The sequence below is a fragment of the Vulpes vulpes genome, chromosome 16 (genome assembly GCF_048418805.1).
Source record: "Vulpes vulpes isolate BD-2025 chromosome 16, VulVul3, whole genome shotgun sequence".
NCBI lineage: Eukaryota > Metazoa > Chordata > Mammalia > Carnivora > Canidae > Vulpes > Vulpes vulpes.
In genome coordinates, this window is record NC_132795.1 from 76,231,013 (window position 1) to 76,251,947 (window position 20,935).

At 35.8% G+C, this 20,935-nt stretch overlaps 1 protein-coding gene across 4 annotated transcripts in view; it reads right to left on the reverse strand.

Moving 5' to 3' along the window:
• Window positions 1–20,935, reverse strand: part of SRBD1 (S1 RNA binding domain 1) — a 193,762-nt gene that overhangs the window by 23,329 nt on the left and 149,498 nt on the right. For all 4 annotated transcript variants that reach the window (XM_025992583.2, XM_072741202.1, XM_072741203.1 and 1 more), the window contains 3 exons: window positions 6,093–6,199; window positions 4,614–4,790; window positions 1,158–1,340 (listed from right to left, as the gene is read on the reverse strand). In XM_025992583.2, coding sequence (XP_025848368.1) covers window positions 1,158–1,340; window positions 4,614–4,790; window positions 6,093–6,199 — 467 coding nt within the window. The remainder of the gene's footprint in view (window positions 1–1,157; window positions 1,341–4,613; window positions 4,791–6,092; window positions 6,200–20,935) is intronic.

Consider the following 20,935-nt stretch of genomic DNA (forward strand, 5'->3'; position numbering starts at 1 on the left):
TCCTTTTTTTTTTATTTCTATTTCCTAAGTTCTCTATGATGTGCTATAGTCTATAATTTTAAACACTTTTAAAAGAAAGGAAACAAGGGACACCTGGGTGGCTCAGTCAGTTAAGTGTCCAACTCTTAGTTTCGGCTTAGGTCAAGATCTCAGGGTCATGAAATCAAGGCCCAAGTTGAACTTTGTACCAGATTCTCTCTCTTGACTCCTAACTCTGGGAAATGAACAACGGGGTAGTGGAAGGGGAAGTGGGGGGGGGGATGGGGTGACTGGGTGACAGGCACTGAGAGGGGTACTTGATGGGATGAGCACTGGGTGTTATACTATATGTTGGCAAATCGAACTCCAGTAAAAAAAAATATACAAAAAAAAAAAAAAGATTCTCTCTTTTGCTTTCCCTCTGCCCCTCCCCCTCCCTCTTTCTCTCTCTTTCTAAAAAATAAGTAAGTTAAATAAACGGAAACAAATTACATTTATTAAAATCAAATAGAAATTTTTTTCAAAACAAGCTAAAAAAAATCTCACTTTTGATTCAATAGTGAAAGTTAAAATATTCACTATTTTTATACCTGCTTTTATTTAAATCACTAAAAGTCTTAAAATATTTAGTGATTTTTAACTAATTAAATGTATTATTAAATTTCCTTGTCTTTTAATGCCTTAACATTAAACTTTTCCTTCTACTCAAAAACCTCCCCCATATCATTCTGTGTAATGTATGCTCATTAAAAGTACACCATTTCTTAGACTCTTAATAACTTAGCAGGGCAATATTTCTTAAGAAATTTGAGAGTTGCCATTTACTTTCAAAAAGGCTTTATCTTTAGATAAGCACAAGCTTTAGGCCAGGTGCTAGTCATTTGTGTCTTGTTAATTTCCAAAACAAACAGAGGAGAGTGCCATGCAATTTCCATTACACACACTTCACCATTAGTACCAGGGTTTATTAGCTTGACACTGCTCCAGGAATAATGGTTTCATTCCTCACTGAAATAATATAATGTGCCACATAACTCAGCAATGCGGAACTTCTGAAAAATGTTGTCATGTTAAACATGGTCGTGTTTTTAAAGTCTCCATTGTGCCAAAACAAAGGCCATTTGCTGTAGGGAACTCACTTGGGGCATGGAGAATTCTCACATGGGCCTCAGACTTACCTCATCGCTATGTCATACGATTCCGGGTGAATACAAGTTTGGTCCAAAGGATTTGGCTTCAGCACAACATTCACTGCAGTTTTGTTCTTCTTCTTGCCCTGCTTCTCATTTGTGACCTCAACACCTGCTGAAGATGTCACAGCAACTTCCTGAACTTGACTGGCAGATTCAGTTTGCTGACCACTGTAACCATTTAAAAGAGGCAAGGAATGGGAGGGGAAGGAAGGTTGGGAAGAAAAGAAGTCTTTAAAATGTGCTTTCTCTGCCATACAAATACACACAAACAGCACCCAAATGCTGACCTTCACTTCACAGAAATTATCATGTATTTATTTAAACACTGTTAATAGAGTTTCCTGTTACTTAAAGCCAAAAACATTCCTGACTCAGCCTGTATAATTGGTATTCTAGGAGAGAACAGAGAAAAATGAAGGAAAGTAAATTAAAAAGAAAAAGGAGAAGGAGAAAGAGAAGACGATTTCCCAGAATTGAAGAGAATTACAAATTCTTAAAAGAACCTACTGAGTACAAAATAGGATGACTGGAAAAAGACTCAGGTTTGACATATTGTGAGGCAACTTTACAATATGATTCAAGAATCAAGAGAGAAAAGTAAAACAGATTACCTCAAAAGGAACTAGAATCAGACTGGCATCAGATTTCTCACTGGTAAACATCAGATGCCAGAACACAGTGAACCAGTATCCTAAGAGTTCTGAGAGAAAATGATTTTGAATTTAGAATTATATACCTCACCAAACTAGCATTCCAAAAGGAAGGCAAATTAAAATCATTTTCAGACATTTAAGGGCTAAAGTACAACCTATATAATATACCTTCTCTGAAAAGAATTTAAGGGTATATATACTCCAGCAAAAACAAATTCAAGAAAAGTGATAATGTAGACTACAAGAAACAGTGATGGGCAGAGACTATACTAACTTATTAACTGCTCATGAATAATGTAAATATATATAAAGAACAGTCTGAAACTAAAGTTAAAATCCCATCATCTCATCATGGGACATATAGTTGAAGGGAAAAAGGCTGAGTAGAGTCCTAAGGTGCCGGTCTTCTCCAGGAGGACAAAGATACCTATTAACCGCAGAGGCTAGTCCAAATGATGCTTAAGGATAATCATCAGAAAAAGACATTCAACTTGAAATCACTAAGGGGAGATAAAAATGAGGTGGGAAAACTTGTTAGCTGAGAAATCCAACAAACAGCATGAAAGGAATTCAGAAAGCATGATGATGAGAAAATATGTAATAGATATAAGATTAACATCAAAAATGGTAATAAATGAATATAAGATTGAACAAAACCATGAAATCTACTGGTCTATAAGAGTTGTATCAAAATTAAAGGTCACAGAAAGTTTGAAAAAAAAAAAACTAAGCATACTGAAAAGGCAAATGCAGCAACATTGCTAACAAACAAAATAGATTTCAAAGCAAAAAACACCCAATGAGATAGCAGTAGTCCATTCTGAAGAAAGGTATGATCTATTAAGATTAACAGTCATGAATTTTCAAGTACTTCATTATCAGCTGATAAAACATAAAGCTTTAAAAACAACCCAAATGAAAACAACAATAAAAACCAAACAAAAACAACCCAAATGTTCATCAATAGGGCACTGATTACATTAGATTATGGCCCACCCATAAATTAAATATGATGCAGATATTATAAATAATGATATACATCTATATGTAATATGTATAAAGAATTCTGAGATCTATTACTGAAATAAATAAAGCAAGTTTCAAATAGTTATTAGATAGCAGAATCCCTTCTATATGCATTTTTAAATAATAAACATACAAGTTGATCTAAGTATAAATCTACTATCAGGAAGCAATATATTAAAAACTATTTTGAAGTGACGGTGCCCTTTCATTTTATTCTTTTTTATACTATGTGAATTTTTTTTTCCCTGTGTGAATTTTCTAACCAAGTGTTTAAAAAACGTATAAACTAAGAAACATGGGATTATTTTATCCTCAATTGTGTTTCATTTCTGTCTTCTAGGTTTTGTTGTCTACTTACAAAAGGCCTCCTAACGTTCCAGTGTTCTGCAAAATTTACCCATGTTTTCTTCTGGGACTTTTACAGTTTCACTCCTTCTATTTAAGTCTATGATCCATCTGGGATTTATTTGGGTATAAGATATGAGGTGGAATTATAGCTTCCCCCATGCGTTCAAATTCCTGCCACTTGTCATAATACCACTTTTTGGATAGTTAATCAATTTTCCTCACTGTTTGAAACTTCTCCTTTATCATAAACTAAATTCTGTCTATGTTTTGAATTTCAGACTCTATTCTCTTCCACTTCTACATCAAAACTAAATGGTTATATAACTCTAATTTTATATTATTATTATTATCCAGCAGGGCTGGTTTTTCCCTTTTAGTCTTTTGCAGAATAAAGATTATATTTCCATATTATCTTTCTTATTTTTTGTCAAAAGAAAAAAATAATATGAATGAAACAGGTAGCCCCAGAGAAGCAAATACATAAACACCATTTCGGGATGCCTAGGTGGCTCAGTTGGTTAAGCAGCCAATCTTGATTTTGCCTCAGGTCATGATCTTGGGGTCCTGGGACTGGGCTCTTATTGGGCTCTGTGCTCAGAGGGGAGTCTGCTGAGGTTTCTCTCTCTCCCTCTGCTCTTTCCCCTACTTGCATTCTTTCTTTCTAAAATAAATAAATAAATAAATCTTTGAAAAAAACCCTATTCTTTCATGACTATAAAATGCTAAGTTTACCCAGTTTCTTTGCTTTTGTACTACCAGGATTAGAAGTCAAGGGCAAGAATTTAGCTCTTAATCTACACAATTATTTTTTGGTCAGTTTTCAGGGAAGAGGGAGTGAGAAGGCCCAACTTCACTTAGAGAAACAGATAAAAGTGGCCATTGTGAAGTCCTCTTTGTCACCTCACCTTGTATAAGTCCTTCCCACTTGTGATGCACCTTAGTTTCATTTCCAGAATACACCAAATTTGGTCATGCCTTGGGACCTTGCAGATATACTGTCTGCCTAGAATGCTTTCCTTCCAACTCCTGTGTGCTTAGCTCCTTCATCTCACTCAACATTCGGTTCAAATAACTTTTCAATGAATAACTCATATAAAGCATAATAAACTCATACTGTTCCCCCAAGACAGTGTCACATCTCTCTGTTTTAATTTGTATAATTTACTACATCTGAAACTATTTATTTTACTAGTTTATTTACTGTTTGTCTCACTTATTAAAATGTAACTTCGTGAGAGCAGGGAATCTGTTGATTTGTTCACTACTGGATTCCAGTGCCTAGCAAAGATTGGAGAGTCAACACATGTTGAAGGAATGAACAAATGGACACCTAGGTTTGAAGCCAGTGAGCAGGAGGAGCAACAATAAAGGAGGATGCTGATAAAGAACCCAGAGCACACACTTTACTAATTACCTGCAAAATGTTCGAATATAATCCTGGTTGATTCTGATGAAGCCAGCACACTGTTGGAAAGACTTTGGACCAAGACCTTTCACTTTCTTTAGCTGTTCTCGGTTGATGAAGGGCCCATTTTTCTCTCGCCATTCAATAATATTTTTGGCTCGGTTGGCATTGAGTCCTGCAATATGCCTAGAAAAAATAAACAAAAGGAGTACTGCGGCAGACACAATAGTCCTAAGAGTATTCAAAGAAAAGACCTCATCAGAAAAGTCAATGACATAAAACATCTGCATCATAAAAACAACTGCAATTACATACTGTCATATGGCTCTAAGTTGTTAATCCAAAAGGGAGTTAAATAAAAAAGACAAAGGGGGATAGAGTAGTCCAAGGGGAGACAAGGACAAGAGAATGCAGAATAGTGATAAAACCAGTAGTGGTACTAAGGATGCTGGTAAACTGGTTAACACTAGTATAAGAAAAACAACTGTTCCCCCACATTCTATACTATTCACATTCCTTGTATTTCTGAATCAAGTAATAGTTCTGCTTATTCCTGTGTAGTAGTTTAAAACTGAGTTAGCAGCAAGAGTTACAATAGCTACAGTTGTATTGTATTACTTCTCCCCCCTTTTATCAGCTTGCTCTCATTAAAGACTCAGATGACAGAAAGGAGGTGAACCATGAATGTCATGGTTAGTATAAAAATATAAAAACTATAGTATTAGATAGTTTGCTTGGTATTATTTAAAAAGTTAAAATTTAAGAGATTCTTAACTCTGTCATTGAATTCCATACATGAAATTATAGAATATTTGTAGCTGTGATAGAGAAGCAACACCTTAAAATAAACATAAGGGATATTTTCTGCGATACTAGTCTCAAAGCAAAAGAGTCCAGATCTTTTACAGAGGTCCAGAATTTCATGCTGCATCAGCAGAATCGTGTAGTAAGTGCAAAACTATGAGTGAAAAAAATCATCTCTTCTAAAACCCCAGTAAAACAGGACAGAGTATGTAAGATGTGATTATAGTAAGATAAGGGTTTTGACATGTGACTTGTAGAATCTAGGTAAAAATATGGTAACCATACCTTGAACCCTCAGAATTTATCTTTTGGTTACTGCCAGCTTTGACAGATGTATCCACAAGACTGAACCAGTGAAAAATACCTACTCTCATGTGGTGGGAAACAGCTCTTTTCCATGTTAACCTTATTTAAATTCTATTAGCAACACTAATGCACTCAATGGTTACCATATGCTCTTCACTTTAGATTTGCAGTATTAAAAATGATAATGTGAATTGTTACAATTCTTTTCTTAAATTATGTCTTCCCCTCAAACTGATTAGGTAAAGCAATGTATGAACTCATAGATTTTCTATACTTGACAACTTTATATATGTGTCTCCTTATTTTAGCTAAATTTGAACTGAAGAGTCAGTTAAACTTAAGATTCTGTGATCTGCAGCCACAGAACTCTTGTCTCACCTTAACAAAACTTCCGAACAGATGTTAATATCCACTCCCACAAAGCTGACACATTCCTCTACAACACTGTCCAGTGTTGCCTTGAGTAAAGTCTGAGATACGTCGTGCTAAAAAGACAAAGATCAAATGTCGACAAAAGGTGAAGGACACACAGTTTTTGGGCTATCCCATTATGCACCTATATTACTGGTAGCTGGCAGAGACACAACATAGTAAACTTTTTCATTTTTCTTAAATATACTGTTAGTATGTAATTGAGCTGAACTTAACGAAGCTGTCTTCTTACTCCCTAAATCACTCATACACCTAGCTTCGATAGAATAGCACCAGTAATTTTTGTTTTCCCAGAATTCCGCCAGGCCATTGGTTCTCAAACCCTAGCCTGCCCTCAAAATCACTGGCAGGGCTTGTTAAAACACAGCCTGCCGGACTCCATATCTAGAGTTTCTGACTCAACAGGTCTAGGATGGGGCCTGAGAATTTGCATTCTAATAAGCTCCCAGGTGATGCTGTTGCTGCCGGTTCCAGGAGCACACTTTGAGACATACTGGTCTCCATCATTCACACAGTGTCTGGTAGTGTTTTCCTGACTTACATGTGTATACTATTCCTTAGTTCTTCTTAAGAGAAGAAAAATGTAAACTATAGTAGAAAACAGTACACTAATACACAATAAGTCTAATAGTAAATCAAAGTCTCCTGTTTCATCACACTGAAGATAACATTGCTACTAAGATGCATTATTATTTTATGTACCTATTAAATCATGACACAATGCTTTATTACTTGAAATTTTTATTTTTTAAATATTGAAAGAATTCTTTTAGACTTATTTAGAATGTTCTTAAATCATCTATCAGAGATTAAAAGGAAAATATAAGCAATCTAAACTGGTTAAGGTATTCATAAAATTTCTTCACATTCAGCATTCAACTTTTCTGATCTTTATTTTTTACTCAGTCTTAAATGTCCAAGTGTTGTCCTTTATACTCTGAAGATTGCAGGTAATGCAGCATTTCCTAAAAGAGTAATGTTCTATGGTGTCTGAGATTATCTTTAAAGGTTCCAATGCTCATTCTGTAAGCTTTGATAGTAGTTCTATCTTAATCTTAACAGAAAAAGTACCAATAGGAGATTTTAGACAGCAATAAAACTCCTTAAAGGTCCTTAAATGTTTTATTGTTCCATAGTCTGTTGACTAAAATAATGAAGAGTTTGCAGTTCAGTCATGACTCCAAGATTAACAATCAAGTCCACACAGAATCTACACCATTATTTGCCATGGGGGCCAACAGCAACTGTAGGATACCCTTAATTGTTAAGAAGCATTCTGATTTCAGAGATGTTAAAATGTAAGAAAATGTGCATCTTAGAATTTATATAACACAGTATTTGGAAGTAAATATTTGTTGGCTAACTGAAGCAAGATTACCATGATGAGTACCTCATAATATGCTTGATTTATTCATAATTCTAAAATTAAAGATCTTCTGATTGTTTTTCCCAGATGTGAAAATATGGGTTAGCATCTTTCTCCATTTGTCTCAAGAAAACAAGGTTAAGTTTGACAACCTGAGGTTCTCAGGAAGACCATATAGTAAATAGAGTCCCCAGGTACTGTGATTATGTTATTATCTTTTAATAATAGTAGAAATTTTTGTTCTGAAAGACTGAAGGGTATAGGAGTACTTTTATATTTCAGAGACAACCTGACTAGTTATCTAGGCCACAGCTAAAAACCACAGACAAAAAAAACAAAAAACAAAAAGCAAAAAACAAAAAACCACAGACATAATTTCAAAACTCCTACTAAGCAAACATAATCATGAAATGGATCATAAAAACCTAATTAAGACCTTGCTGAGAACCTAATTACTTAAAAAAAAACTTATTACTGGGAGTGGGGGAACAGAGAGAGAGAGAGAGAGAGAGAGAGAGAACGAGAGAGAGAGAGAAACCCAAGGAGACTGTGCTGAGCACGAAGCCTAACTGGGGGATTAATCTCACAACCCTGATATCAGACTTGATCCAAAACCAGAAGTCGGTTGCTCAACTGGCTGGCTGCACCACCCAGGTGCCCCGAGAACCTAATTACTTTTGATCCACACCATTTAAGAAGCTAGATGGTCTTTTCTTGGTGTAAGTAGATGAGAAGCAGCAAAATGAAAAGGGGGCTTGCAAAAATGAGAGGGTAGGAGATGGTGGACAATGTAGTGGCAAACACAGTGATAGCAACAAGAAAAATATCTGAGGAAAGAGACAAAACTATGAAAAAATAGGAAAAACTAAAAGTAATAGTTGGGAGCCATTAGAATAAAGGCAAACAACTCCACATATGTCAAGTAACACCAGATGCTTGGGATAGCTAAGTAAGTAGAAAGCAGTTCCTGTAGCTGGACAGTCTTGGTTGCCTATCCCACTTCTAGCCTCCAACCTTCTTTTCCTCCTTCCAAACAAAAAGTCTGTGTTTCATGCATCTACTCCATCTCTGGAAGGCCAGGGCTTTGAGATTTGTACTGTTATGATAATAATAGTACAGTCAGTGGTTTTCAAGCTGAGGGTTGTGACCAATTAGAGGGTCATAAAGTTAATTTGGTGGCTTGCCACCAGCATAAAAAAAGTCAAGAAAGAAACAGACCACATCAAGTATGTTGCACATATTCTCAACATGGAATGAACAGTGCAATAAATAATGCACCCAATTGAGAGTATCACGTGAGAAGAATACATAAATTGGCCAGGAACATGTTCATGGATATCTCATTGGATCTTCTGATAAATGATGGTCACTGAGTGACGGAGAGGCTAAAGAGTAACTACAGATTTATGAAGCAACTATCAAAATATGAGAAGCTTCTCCTCTATGGCAAAGTTCTGATTCTTACAACTAAGTTTAGTCACAAATTTTCAGTGTATTTTTCAGAAAGGATGTTCCTGATTATAACATTTTTCAAATTACCAGCAGTTATAATATTTTAACTAAGTCAGCACAAGTTGAACTTAAGAATCATTATAAACTTTGGGGCACCCGGGTGGCTCAGTCAGTTGAGCATGTATCTGACTCTTGATTTTGACTCAGGTCATGATTGCAGGATGGAGAAATCAAACCCCACACTGGGCTCTGCACTCTGTTTTAGATTCTTTCTATCCTTCTCCCTCTTTACTCTCATCCTACACTCTCTCTCTAATAAATAAATAAATAATTCTTAAAAAAAAAAAGAATCATTGTAAGCTTTGAAGAAAAAGAAAGAATAATGAAGCAAGCTCATTACCAGATCTCGATGTGTTAACAGCGACAAAAAGGAGAAAGTACTGACTCTATTCAACCTGACTCAAGGCACATTTTATTATTTATTTATTTATTTATAGATTTTATTTATTCATGAGAGACACATAGAGAGAGAGGCAGAGACACAGGAAGAGGGAGAAGCAGGCCTCATGCAGGAAGCCCGACATGGGACTCGATCCCGGGTCTCCAGGATCATGACCTGGACCGAAGGTGGTGCTAAACCGCTGAGCCACCCGGGCTGTCCTCGAGGCACATTTTAAATAGGAAAAAGAAAGAAAAAAACCTCTAAGACTTTAATATGAACTTGACTTTAAAACAATTTACAAATACACAAAATAATTATAATGTTTGACTTCAGATGTATTATTGATAGTAATGTTCTTGTAGATGACAGTATAAAACCTGCAAAATTAAAGACCAAGCAAAAACACTTGGAACATCCCTACCAAAATGGCTAAAATGCAAAAGATGGAAAATAGCAAGTATTGATAAGGATGTAAAGCAACTGGAATGCTCAAAATATCAGGATGATAAATGTATTTTAGGTCAGATATGTAAGGCAAGGGAAGGCAGTTTTATGGCAGATTTTTTTGTATAGTTTAAATATAACTTCAAAAAATATAACTGAATCATATGTATTTATACAATGTAAAAATGCATTCTTGTTCAACATAAACTGCAAAGAAATAAAAATGGACAAATTCCTAGAAACATAGTAATCTCCAAAAATGGGCTCAAGAAGAAATAAAATCTGAACAGACTTTTAACAAGAGATTCAATCAGTAACCAAAAATCTCGCAACAAAGAAAAGTCTAGGACCAGATAGCTTGATGAATTCTATCAAACATTTAAAAAGAATTAACACTAATTCTTTTCAAATCCCTCCAGAAAATAGAAGAGAAGAGAACCCTTCCTAACTTATTGTATGAGGCCAGCATTACCCTGAAGTCAAAGCCAAACAAAGATAACAGGAAAGAAAACTATAGACAAATATTCCTTGTGAAGGCAGGTACAGACATCCTCAACAAAAATACTAGCCAACAAAATCCAACAGTATATTAAGAAGGATTAAACACCATACTATACACATGATGCATTCAGTGTGTGTGAACTCAAAAGAGACATATATATATTTTTTTCAGATGAAAAACACTTTTGGCATTTTTAAACTTAAAATTTTGAAGTACTCTCAACTTCAGAAAAAAACTTGCAAGGAATTTTCTTAGCTTTCATTCAAATAAATACTTCAGTATTTATTTCCAAATAACAAATACATTGTCTGACATACCACTGTAGAATAATCAAAACTTTTGTAGAAAAGCTATCATTGATGTAATATTGTCTAATGTACAGCCCATACTCACATTTCATCAATTGTCTCAATTCTACTTTACAGCACTTTTCATCCCAATCCAAAATTCAACCCAATATCACACACTGCATTTAGTTGTCTCATCTTTCTATATTCTGTGCTGGGCAGCTTCCAAGATGGTTCCCAATGATCCCAACCCTTGGTATGCTGGCACTGTACATCCCATCTCCTTGAGTATAGAAATCTTGTCTGTGTGAATTATTACTGAGATATTTTAACACTCACAGTGACCTATTAATGTGAAAAAGTATTTTCAACTTGACTCAATCAAAATCTAAAAGAATAGCCTCCATAGTGTATCATATATGCTCATGGTCCTCATGTATTCTAGACTGGAACAAATTCATGAACCTTGTAACTACACATTGAATTAAATCTTTCTAATTTTTTATATTTGAGGATTAAAAACTTATATTTGATTATAAATAAAATAGTATTTAACTTTACCATAGGTATGTGGTTATTATTTTGAGAAGCTTTTATTTTGAATTATGTTTAATTATGAAAGACATATACACATACAAAAATATATGTGTTGGGTATCTTAGTCATGGTATAAAATGTACTTCCCACTATGTATCATGATCAAAAGATATGAAAAATAATGACCTGAGCCAATCATAGTGGTCCCATTCCACTTATTCAACAATGGCAAATGAAATATGAGGGTAAATGTGCTGCAGGCTTTAGAAAAAGCCTTCCTGAGAGGGTTAAAGAGTAACTTAACCATAGACTCTTACAAAGAGCTGAATCTTTTCTTTTTTTTTTAATTCAAATATGACTATTAGAGCTAGGGTAAGCACCGTATCAGTGACTAGGCCTAGCTTGAGGACAAAGCTGACTCACTGAGGATGGCAGGTGGCACACATGGCCAGATTCAGTTCTTCAGGATACTCTTGAGATTTTGTATTAGCCAGTTCTGAACTCACCCTTCCTCTGACCTTCTTGTAATGAAATGTCTTTACTATTTAATAAAGAATAATAAATTTACTTATTGTTCAAGCTACTTGACGTTGAGATCTCTGATGTTTTTCTACCCACAGCAGTTATTTTATCAAGGGACTCAAGGTCTAGTGGAAAGACAGACAATAAAAACAACCGACAATAACCTTACTAAAAAAACCCTTGAGAGTTTACAGTTAAGGAATTGTTATAAGGCTTTAAAATATTATCTAATTTAATCTTTACAATAATTGTACAAAATGTACATATAATGTAGCATCTTTATATGTAACAATTTATTCTACAGAAATAGGTATGTGCAAGGTATGGCATGTGTACGTGCGTGTGTGCGTGCGTGTGTGATCTAAAATTATATCCAGAGGGAACTGATAAAAATAAATCATGAAACAGTCACCAATGTGAACTATTATTATGAAGTCATTAAATGTATAAGTTAGAACAGCTATTTTACCAAAATGCCATGCAAGATAGAAGGTCCAAGATATCCTATGGAGTTCAAGTATTTTTAAATTCTTCTAGCAGATAGACTTAATATAAGAAAAATTTCTGCAAGAACTGCTGTGATTCTGAATTTTACCTACATTCTTCCTCAACTTTTTGCTTAGTACTGGATAGTACTAAAGAGTTAACACCATTTTCTAAAAGTACAAATCGCCTATGTTTAGGGGAGGAAATAATGAATAAATTTCCATATTGTCCCCATAATAATGTCTTTGGCATTAAAGCGGAGGCATTGATTTTGCCATGCTGGAAATGTTTTCTAAGCAACTATTATGTACCAGGCACTGTGCTAGCTGTGCTGGGTGTTGAGAGTACGGGAAAAAGCATAGGAAGCATATGTCTTTTAGAAGCCCAGTTTACATCTGCTTAAAGCTGAGATGACATGCACCACCCTCTTGGCAGTCATGAATAGAAGAGGCAAGAGGACCCCAGGACTGACTGTGCTAATTGTCAAGGACTTGATGTCAGAAAGATGAATTGCTCCATTTTTAAAAAAGTTATCTAACTCTGAATTTTTGGACAAGTTATTTGAATTATATAAACAGTCTGTTTCAAATTCAAAGAAATATTGTTTGGGCCACTACATTTTTACCTAAAATTTATGAGATTTTTAAAAAGGAATATAAGCACTTATTCATGCTAGTCAGCTTTTTTGAGGTCAGAATCCACATTTTTATTATTACTCTACCACAAACTTCTGAAGAATTGCTGATCCAAACTGCTCTCTTTTCTTTTTTTTTTTTGTCCTGAAGCACTAAAATTATCTCACAACTATTTAAAAAAATCCTTCCAGATGAAACTGTGTCTGTGGACTATAGCTTCTACAGCAATGAAACTGCACTCTGCATATTCCATGTTAAACTTTAAATTTATTTCCAAGTGGCTTCCCCATGAAATATTCTTATTTTCTTTAGAAATTATCATTCACTCATGGCTCTTCCTGTCCTTTACTATTGTGAAAATACAAAATGCATTTAGAAATTAAAGATGCAAAAAAGCTGTAAGGGGAAAGCCTAGTCAACTTCAAATAATATAAATTGATTGCCTTATCTTGCATCTACTTTTCTTTGACATCTAACAGTTTATTTATTTTTATTTTATTATTTTTTTAATTTTTAAAGATTTTATTTATTCATGACAGACAGAGAGAGAGAGAGAGGCAGAGACACAGGCAGAGGGAGAAGCAGGCTCCATGCAGGGAGCCTGATGTGGGACTCCATCCCGGGTCTCCAGGATCATACCCTGGACTGCAGGCGGCGCTAAACCACTGAGCCACTGGGGCTGCCTGACAGTTTTTTTTTTTTTTTTAAAGATTTTATTGATTTCACAGAAGAGAGAGAGAGACAGAGAGAGAGAGAGAGAGAGAGGGAGAGAGAGAACAAGCAGGGAGATCGGCAGGCAGAGGGAGAAGCAGGTTCCCTGATGATCAGGGAGCACAGTGAGGTACTCGATCCCAGGACTCTGGGATCATGACCTCAGTGTCAAAGGCAGATACTTAACCAAATGACTCACCCAGGGACCCCAATTTGACAGCTTAAAAGAATAATCTAGGGGCGTGTGTGTTAGATGACCCATGAAAGACAGAGCTGATAGAGAAGAATGGAAACATTTCAGAGAACAATATGTGCAGAAGAGTAGCTCCTCCTCTACATCTTCAAAGCCAGTACGCACTATATTTCCTTTAAAGACTAAGATTATGTTCAGCACCATAGAAATATCATATTCAACTTTCTAAAAACCTATGTGCGCTACCTCTACTAGATCACAGATATTTATAGTAATGAGACAAATACTCTTGATAAACTTTAGGGGATCCCTGGGTGGCTCAGCAGTTTAGCGCCTGCCTTCTGCCCAGGGTGTGGTCCTGGAGTCCCAGGATCGGGTCCGAGTTGGGGTCCCTGCGTGGAGCCTGCTTCTTCTTCTGCCTGTGTCTCTGCCTCTCTCCCTCTCTCTCTCTTTCTCTCTGTGTGTCTCTCACGAACAGATAAATCTTTTTAAAAAAAAACTTTAAAATATTTCTTCATAAACATTCTTTTAAAAATAAATATTTTTAACACTAGCAGAATATTTTTATTTTTAAAATGAATAAATTATACAACGAACAATTCATTGTGCTTTTGGGGCTCTGGGAATTAAGATGGCAAAGGCCATTAGTCTATTGGCACTGGAGGGATTTTTTCAGATCTGGAAACATAAAGCATGGCCAGCGGTCTTAAGAGGGGGAAAAAACCTGGAAAGAGATTCTCTTTGTAAACCCTCCTCCTCTAATTGATTAACTGGAAGGTTATGTTGAACTGAGTGCTAACTCAGTATTTAGGCACCCAGTTGGCGTTAACTTATACTATTTAATGTAAACCAATTTATTTAAGCCAACTTGACAGAAAGATCCCAGGGACAATGCCAGTCTTCTTTGTTCTGCACGAGACAAATGGAAACTAATTTTTAAAACTCAATCTTCTACTCTGAGTCTGGGGCTGGAGTAGCCCCACTCCTAAGGCACAGCTCTTCTGGGGACCTCAAAGGAGTGCCTACAGTTGTTCAGAGGTTTTCCCACTCTGGATGGCCAGAACTCCTTTGTTTTCCAGGGCACTGTATGACCTCTGGAATCTCCATTCAGCTCACAAATCTCCAGCAACTTTTCTGTGATAGGCCTTATGGAGCCTTTGACTACATACATGCACCTTACTATCTGTTCAAAACATTTTGAAAAACAACCAACCAACCAGTAAGGCTTCTACTTTTACCTATAATCGAGTAATTGGTACCAGAGTATTTTCCCCACCACAAACAACTATATAGCCGGGCATGATATATTTGGCAACTAATTTTAGACTTTAGACAATAGTGCTGGACTATGATTTTAGAGAGAGGGGAATTACGTGAGATGAGTCCCACAATTGCCCACCGTCTATCTGAAGACACTCTGCAGACTGTGGCACAGGGAGGTGGCCAACAGAACCCTGCTATCTCACTGAGTTGGGGAAGCAAAGATTAGAGTACAGCTGAAGTAACAGGAATTTTAAGAGTGGGATACCAGAGAGAATGGAGCTCTGAAGAGCAGATCTCCAGAAACTTGCACAAGACTCTGAAAGTATGTGAAGCGGCATATACCCAGGGCACCAGGACGAGACTCTACAACATCAGGCAGAAAACAGCTGCCTGGGAGTTTGGGGCCATAGAGAGATTCCTGAACATGTGCAGAGATGGGAGACATACAATGTCCCTACCAGCCACAGTGGGGAGACCTCAGTGAATACCCAGATATGCCACGATACCCTAGAAAGGACAGGCCTTAAAAGTGGGGCTATTCTAGTCAAGCAGTAGAGGCAATTCTACATCCATTCTAACAAAGTTGATTAAATAATCCTTTCCACAATGGTTCATTGGTGTACTCTACCAAACATTTGAGGAAGAAATTATACAAATTCTCTACAATCTCTTTCAGAAGACAGAAGTAGCTTTATTCATACAGATCTTCCTTGGTTTATGATGGGGTTACATCCCAAAAAGCCCACTGGAAGTTGAAAATATCATTAAGTCAAAAGTGCATTTAATACAACTAACCTATTAAACATGATAGCTTCATCCAGCCTACCTTAAACATGTTCAGAACACTTAACATTAGCCTACAGCTGGGCAAAATCATCTAACACAAAGATTATTTTGTAATAAAGCATTAAATATCTCCTATAATTCACTGAATACTGTCCTGAAATAAAAACCAGAATGGTTGTATGGGTACAGAATGGTTGTAAGCATCACTTGTTTACCCTCATGCTCACGTGGCTAACTGAGAGCTGTGGCTTGCTGTAGCATCACGAGAGAGTATCATACCATATATTACCTACAGCCCAGGAAAAGATGAAAACTCAAATTCAAATTATGGCTTCTACTGAACATGTATTGCTTTCATATCACCTTAAAGTTGAAAAATCATAAGTCAAACCACTGTAAGTAGGGGACTCTGTCAAAACTGGAAAGCAACCAAGATGTTCTTCAGGAGGTGAATGGATAAATAAACTGACATAAATATTCCAGGCAATGGAATATTATTCAGTGCTAAAGAGAAAAGCACCATCAAGCCATGAACAGATATGGAGGAACCTTAAATGCATATTACTGTGTGGAAGAAGCCAATTTAAAAAGGCTACACATTGTATGCTTCCACCTCTATTAAATTATGGAAAAGGTAAAACTATTATAAAGATCAGTGATTGCCAGGGAAGGAAGGAGTTATCAGCACAACAGAAGGATTTTTAGGGCAATAAAACTGTTTTGTATACTATAGTGGTGGATACACGTCATTATATAGTTGTCAAGACCCACAGAATGTACAATATCAAGAGAAAAGCTTCATATAAACTATGGACTGTGGGAGATACTAATGTGTCAATTTTAACAAATGTACCACTCTGGTGCAGGAAGATGATAGTAAGGAAGACTGTGAACTATGAAAACTGTCTTTCCATTCAATTTTAGTATAAACCTAAAAGTTATTTTAGAAATAAAGTTTTTAAAAAGTTTAAAGTTTATTGAAAAAAAAAAAAAACACCACTCCTTACAAGATTCAATCTGATCTGACACAAAATTAACTGATTTGGAATAAAATTCAACACTATTTAAAAGGCAACAACAAAATTTGCAATCTCAACATCACAATATCCATCATACAATAAAAAATGACCAGCATACAATGAAGCAACCAAATATATCCCATAACAGAATGGGGGTGGAGAATCATCAATAAATAGAAACCAACCTAGGATTAAACCGAGATGTTAAAAATAGCAGATAAGGGGGATCCCTGGGTGGCGCAGTGGTTTAGCGCCTGCCTTTGGCCCAGGGCGCGATCCTGGAGACCCGGGATCGAATCCCACATCGGGCTCCCAGTGCATGGAGCCTGCTTCTCCCTCGGCCTGTGTCTCTGCCTCTCTCTCTCTCTCTCTCTCTGTGTGTGATTATCATAAATAAATAAATTTAAAAAAAATAGCAGATAAGAACTTTCATGCAGCTCCAAGATGTAAAGGAAATACAATCATAAATGAACAGATGGGAAATAGCAGATAGATAAATGGAAACTATAGTAAACAACCAAATGGAAATTCCAGATCTGAGGATATAGTATGTGAAATGAAAAATTTACTCGATAGGTTTAATAGCAGACTGTAAATGAACAAAAAAAAGGTCAGTGAACATGAAGAGCAATCAACAGAAATTATCCTATCTGAACAGAGATAAAATTGAGGTGGGGGTGGTGGTTGTGGGAAAGAGAGCCTTCATGACCTTTGTGACAGTATCAAAACATTTAAACGTGTGTAACTGGAGAAGAAGAAAAAATAGGTTATAAATGTTTGAAAAAGTCATGATCAAAATTCCCTAAATATTTTGTAAAACGGAATTTATAGATCCAAGAAGCTCAGTGAAGAATCTCAAGGGTAAATGTGAAGAAAACCACATCTATGGATATTATAGTCAAACTGTTAGAAAACAAAGATAAAGAGAAAATTATAAAAGCAGACAGAAAGAACACATTGCATAGAGAGGAACAACAGGAGAATGGCTAATTTCTTATCAGAAACAAGAGAACCCAGGAGACAAAGAAATGACATCTTTAAAGTGCTGCATTAAAAAACAAAACTCAAGGGCACCTGGTGGCTCAATGCATGATCTTAAGGTCCTGGAATCAAGCCCAGGATTGGGCTCCGTGCTCAGCAAGAAGTCTGGTTGTCCATCTCCATTCCCTCTGTTCCAGAACAACTTCCCCTCCCCACTTGTGCTGGCTCTCTCTGTCTTTCTCAAATTAATAATCTTAAAAAACAAAACTCAAAATTAAAAACATCAAATTCTGTATCTTTCAAAGAAGAAGGAAAAATTAACGCATTTTAAGTAAATGATAACTTACTGCCAGCAGAAATGCATTACAAAAAAACGTTAAAGGAAATTTTACAAGCTAAGGAAAATTGATACCAGATGGTAAATATAAATATATAATCAAGTATGTTCTAATTTAACTTAAAAGACATATGACCATTTAAAGCAAAAATTATTGCACACTTTGGGATGCTAAAATCACACAAAGAATGAAGGGGGGTGAGGTAGTATGATATTAACTTTAAGTAGACTGTGAAAAGAATATAAATTATAATCACTGTAGTAACCACTTAAAAAAAAAAAAGGCCAAGAGTGCAGGTAAAAGTCAACAAAAGAATTAAAATAGAAAACTAAAAATCATTTGATTTTCTGTTAAAATATAGCAGAAGAGATGTTGAAAACAGATGAGACATATAGAAAACAAGTAGTAAAATTATAAACTTTAATTCAATCATATTAGTACACTAAATGTTAATGAAGTATATGCTCTATTAAAAGGCAAAGATTGTCAATCAAGATGTAACTTATGTTGTCAACAAGAGAGACATAGTAAATATAAAGAAGCAAATGTTGGAGTAAAAGGATAGAAAAGATTACAGCATGCACACATTAGGACTACAAAGATTAGAGTGGATACATTAATATTAGACAAGAAAGACTTCAACACAAAATGCTTATTACCTAGTTAAAGAGCTTCAAAATACTTGTAGCAATTCAACTAAGTGTTTAACTATGGGAAAATTTTAAATACGCTCTCCCAAACCTTGTACAAAATGTTCATGGCAGTTTTATTCATTAACAGAAAACAAAACCAAAAAATCTAAGAATAGTTCAGGTGTCCATTAATAAGAGAATGTATTAAAAACATGGTATGTTCATACTATGGAGTACTATTCTGCAACAAAATGAATAAACTACTGATACACGCAAAAACATTCACACGGGTTAGGCTGATTGGAAGAACTGGGTGCAATGGACTACACACTGTATAATTCCATTTATGTAAAATTCTAGAACAGACAAAAGTCATTGTGTGGTGCAAACATCCGCATGTGTGGGAACGAACAGGAATAAGTTTTCTGGGATGACAGAAATGTTCTACATCTTGATATATGTGGGTTACACATTTGTCAAAACTTTTTTTTTTAAATTTTTTTAAATTTATTTATGCTAGTCACAGAGAGAGAGAGAGAGAGAGAGAGAGAGAGAGAGAGGCAGAGACATAGGCAGAGGGAGAAGCAGGCTCCATGCACCGGGAGCCCGATGTGGGATTCGATCCCGGGTCTCCAGGATTGCGCCCTGGGCCAAAGGCAGGCGCCCAACCACTGCACCACCCAGGGATCCCCACATTTGTCAAAACTTATTGCACTGTATCACTTAACCCTTTTCTGTATGTAGATTATAAGAAAAAAGAAAAAAGAAAAAGAAAAGAGAACTGCAAATAAATAAAAATCCGACCTAAGTTTCTGAATCATTAAGCTGGGAACAGTTAAAGATGCCCGTAACTACAGATCTGTATCAGGATTCACAGCTCTGAAGCAGGTGGCAGGGATACAAAATATAGACCACTCCTGGTTTTTTGTTCCTTGGAATCTGATGGTACATGTTCTCCTCAGATGTCTCACCTCCTAAACCTAAAAGATAATTCTTTTTTGTACAAAGTAATTTGCAAGCTTAGAATCATTGTCAGCATAGCTTCAGTGGACCACATAGGAACTTAATGACAAATGCATGCAGTTAGATGGCACAAACTTGCTAGTTAGCTGCTCTTTAGTTCCCATTCCATTAATTATTAACATAAAACGTTGATCCTGTCTTAAAAAGTTTCCCATAATGATCAAAATTTAAACATAATATTTAACATCTTTATGAATTATGAAGCTAAAAAATGAGTCTTTGCTATCATACTAGTCCAGTGTTAAAATTTTAATCTAGTCTGGCTTTCATTTTGTCTTCTAGTAGGTGCTCTTATGTCCCCTAGTGGATACAGGTCGATATGGTACAGGAAAGATAAGGGTAATACTAGCTAAGGAAAGGTCCATAAATCCTAAATGCCTGCATTGCCCACATGCTTTTCCAAACCAATGTCTCACACTACCCAATTTACCATAAAAAAAGAAAAACATTAACACATCTGAACTGGACCACACCTATCTGCCCCTTGTGTGGCCACCTATAGGGCTTGAGCTAAAATATAATCCTGGTTTATGACATACACACGAACAAACGCATACCAATTAGCTAGACATTTTGACCTGACATAATACAAAGAAGTCGGCATTTCCACCATAAATCTCTATTTTTAAAGATTTATAGCTTAGTCATAAAAGTAGACTTTAGAAAAATTTAGGGTGCAAAGATTTAGCCACAAGAGAGAAATTTCCCTTCTAATAAATTAAAAGTAAAACAGCATGTAGAAAATCTGATCTGAAACTCCTGTGTGCTTGTGTGTGTAATAAAGAAAAAGAGATCTCTGTGCACAGAAATTTTGACAGCCTATTGTTTAAATTGTTAGGGGGGGGCAGGAGTTAAAGATAAAAGAGGGATATAATGCAAAGTAATAAAAAAAGTATTTTTTCTCCCCAAATTGAAGTAACGAGGTTCCTTGTCAATATTTCCAGTAATAAGTTCTAAAGACACATTTTGTCTCCTCAAATTCACATACATAGACTTATAGGCAGCCACACATGCAGCCATATATGAATTGGCTTCCAGTTCATTAATATTATGGATAGTAAAATTTTCCCAATTAGACCTGAGGCTAACACCAGCACAGGATCCACATTCATGTATTTCCACAGGGGTAAAGCATAAATATGGTAAGGCAAGGTTCCCTTTTGTTTGCAT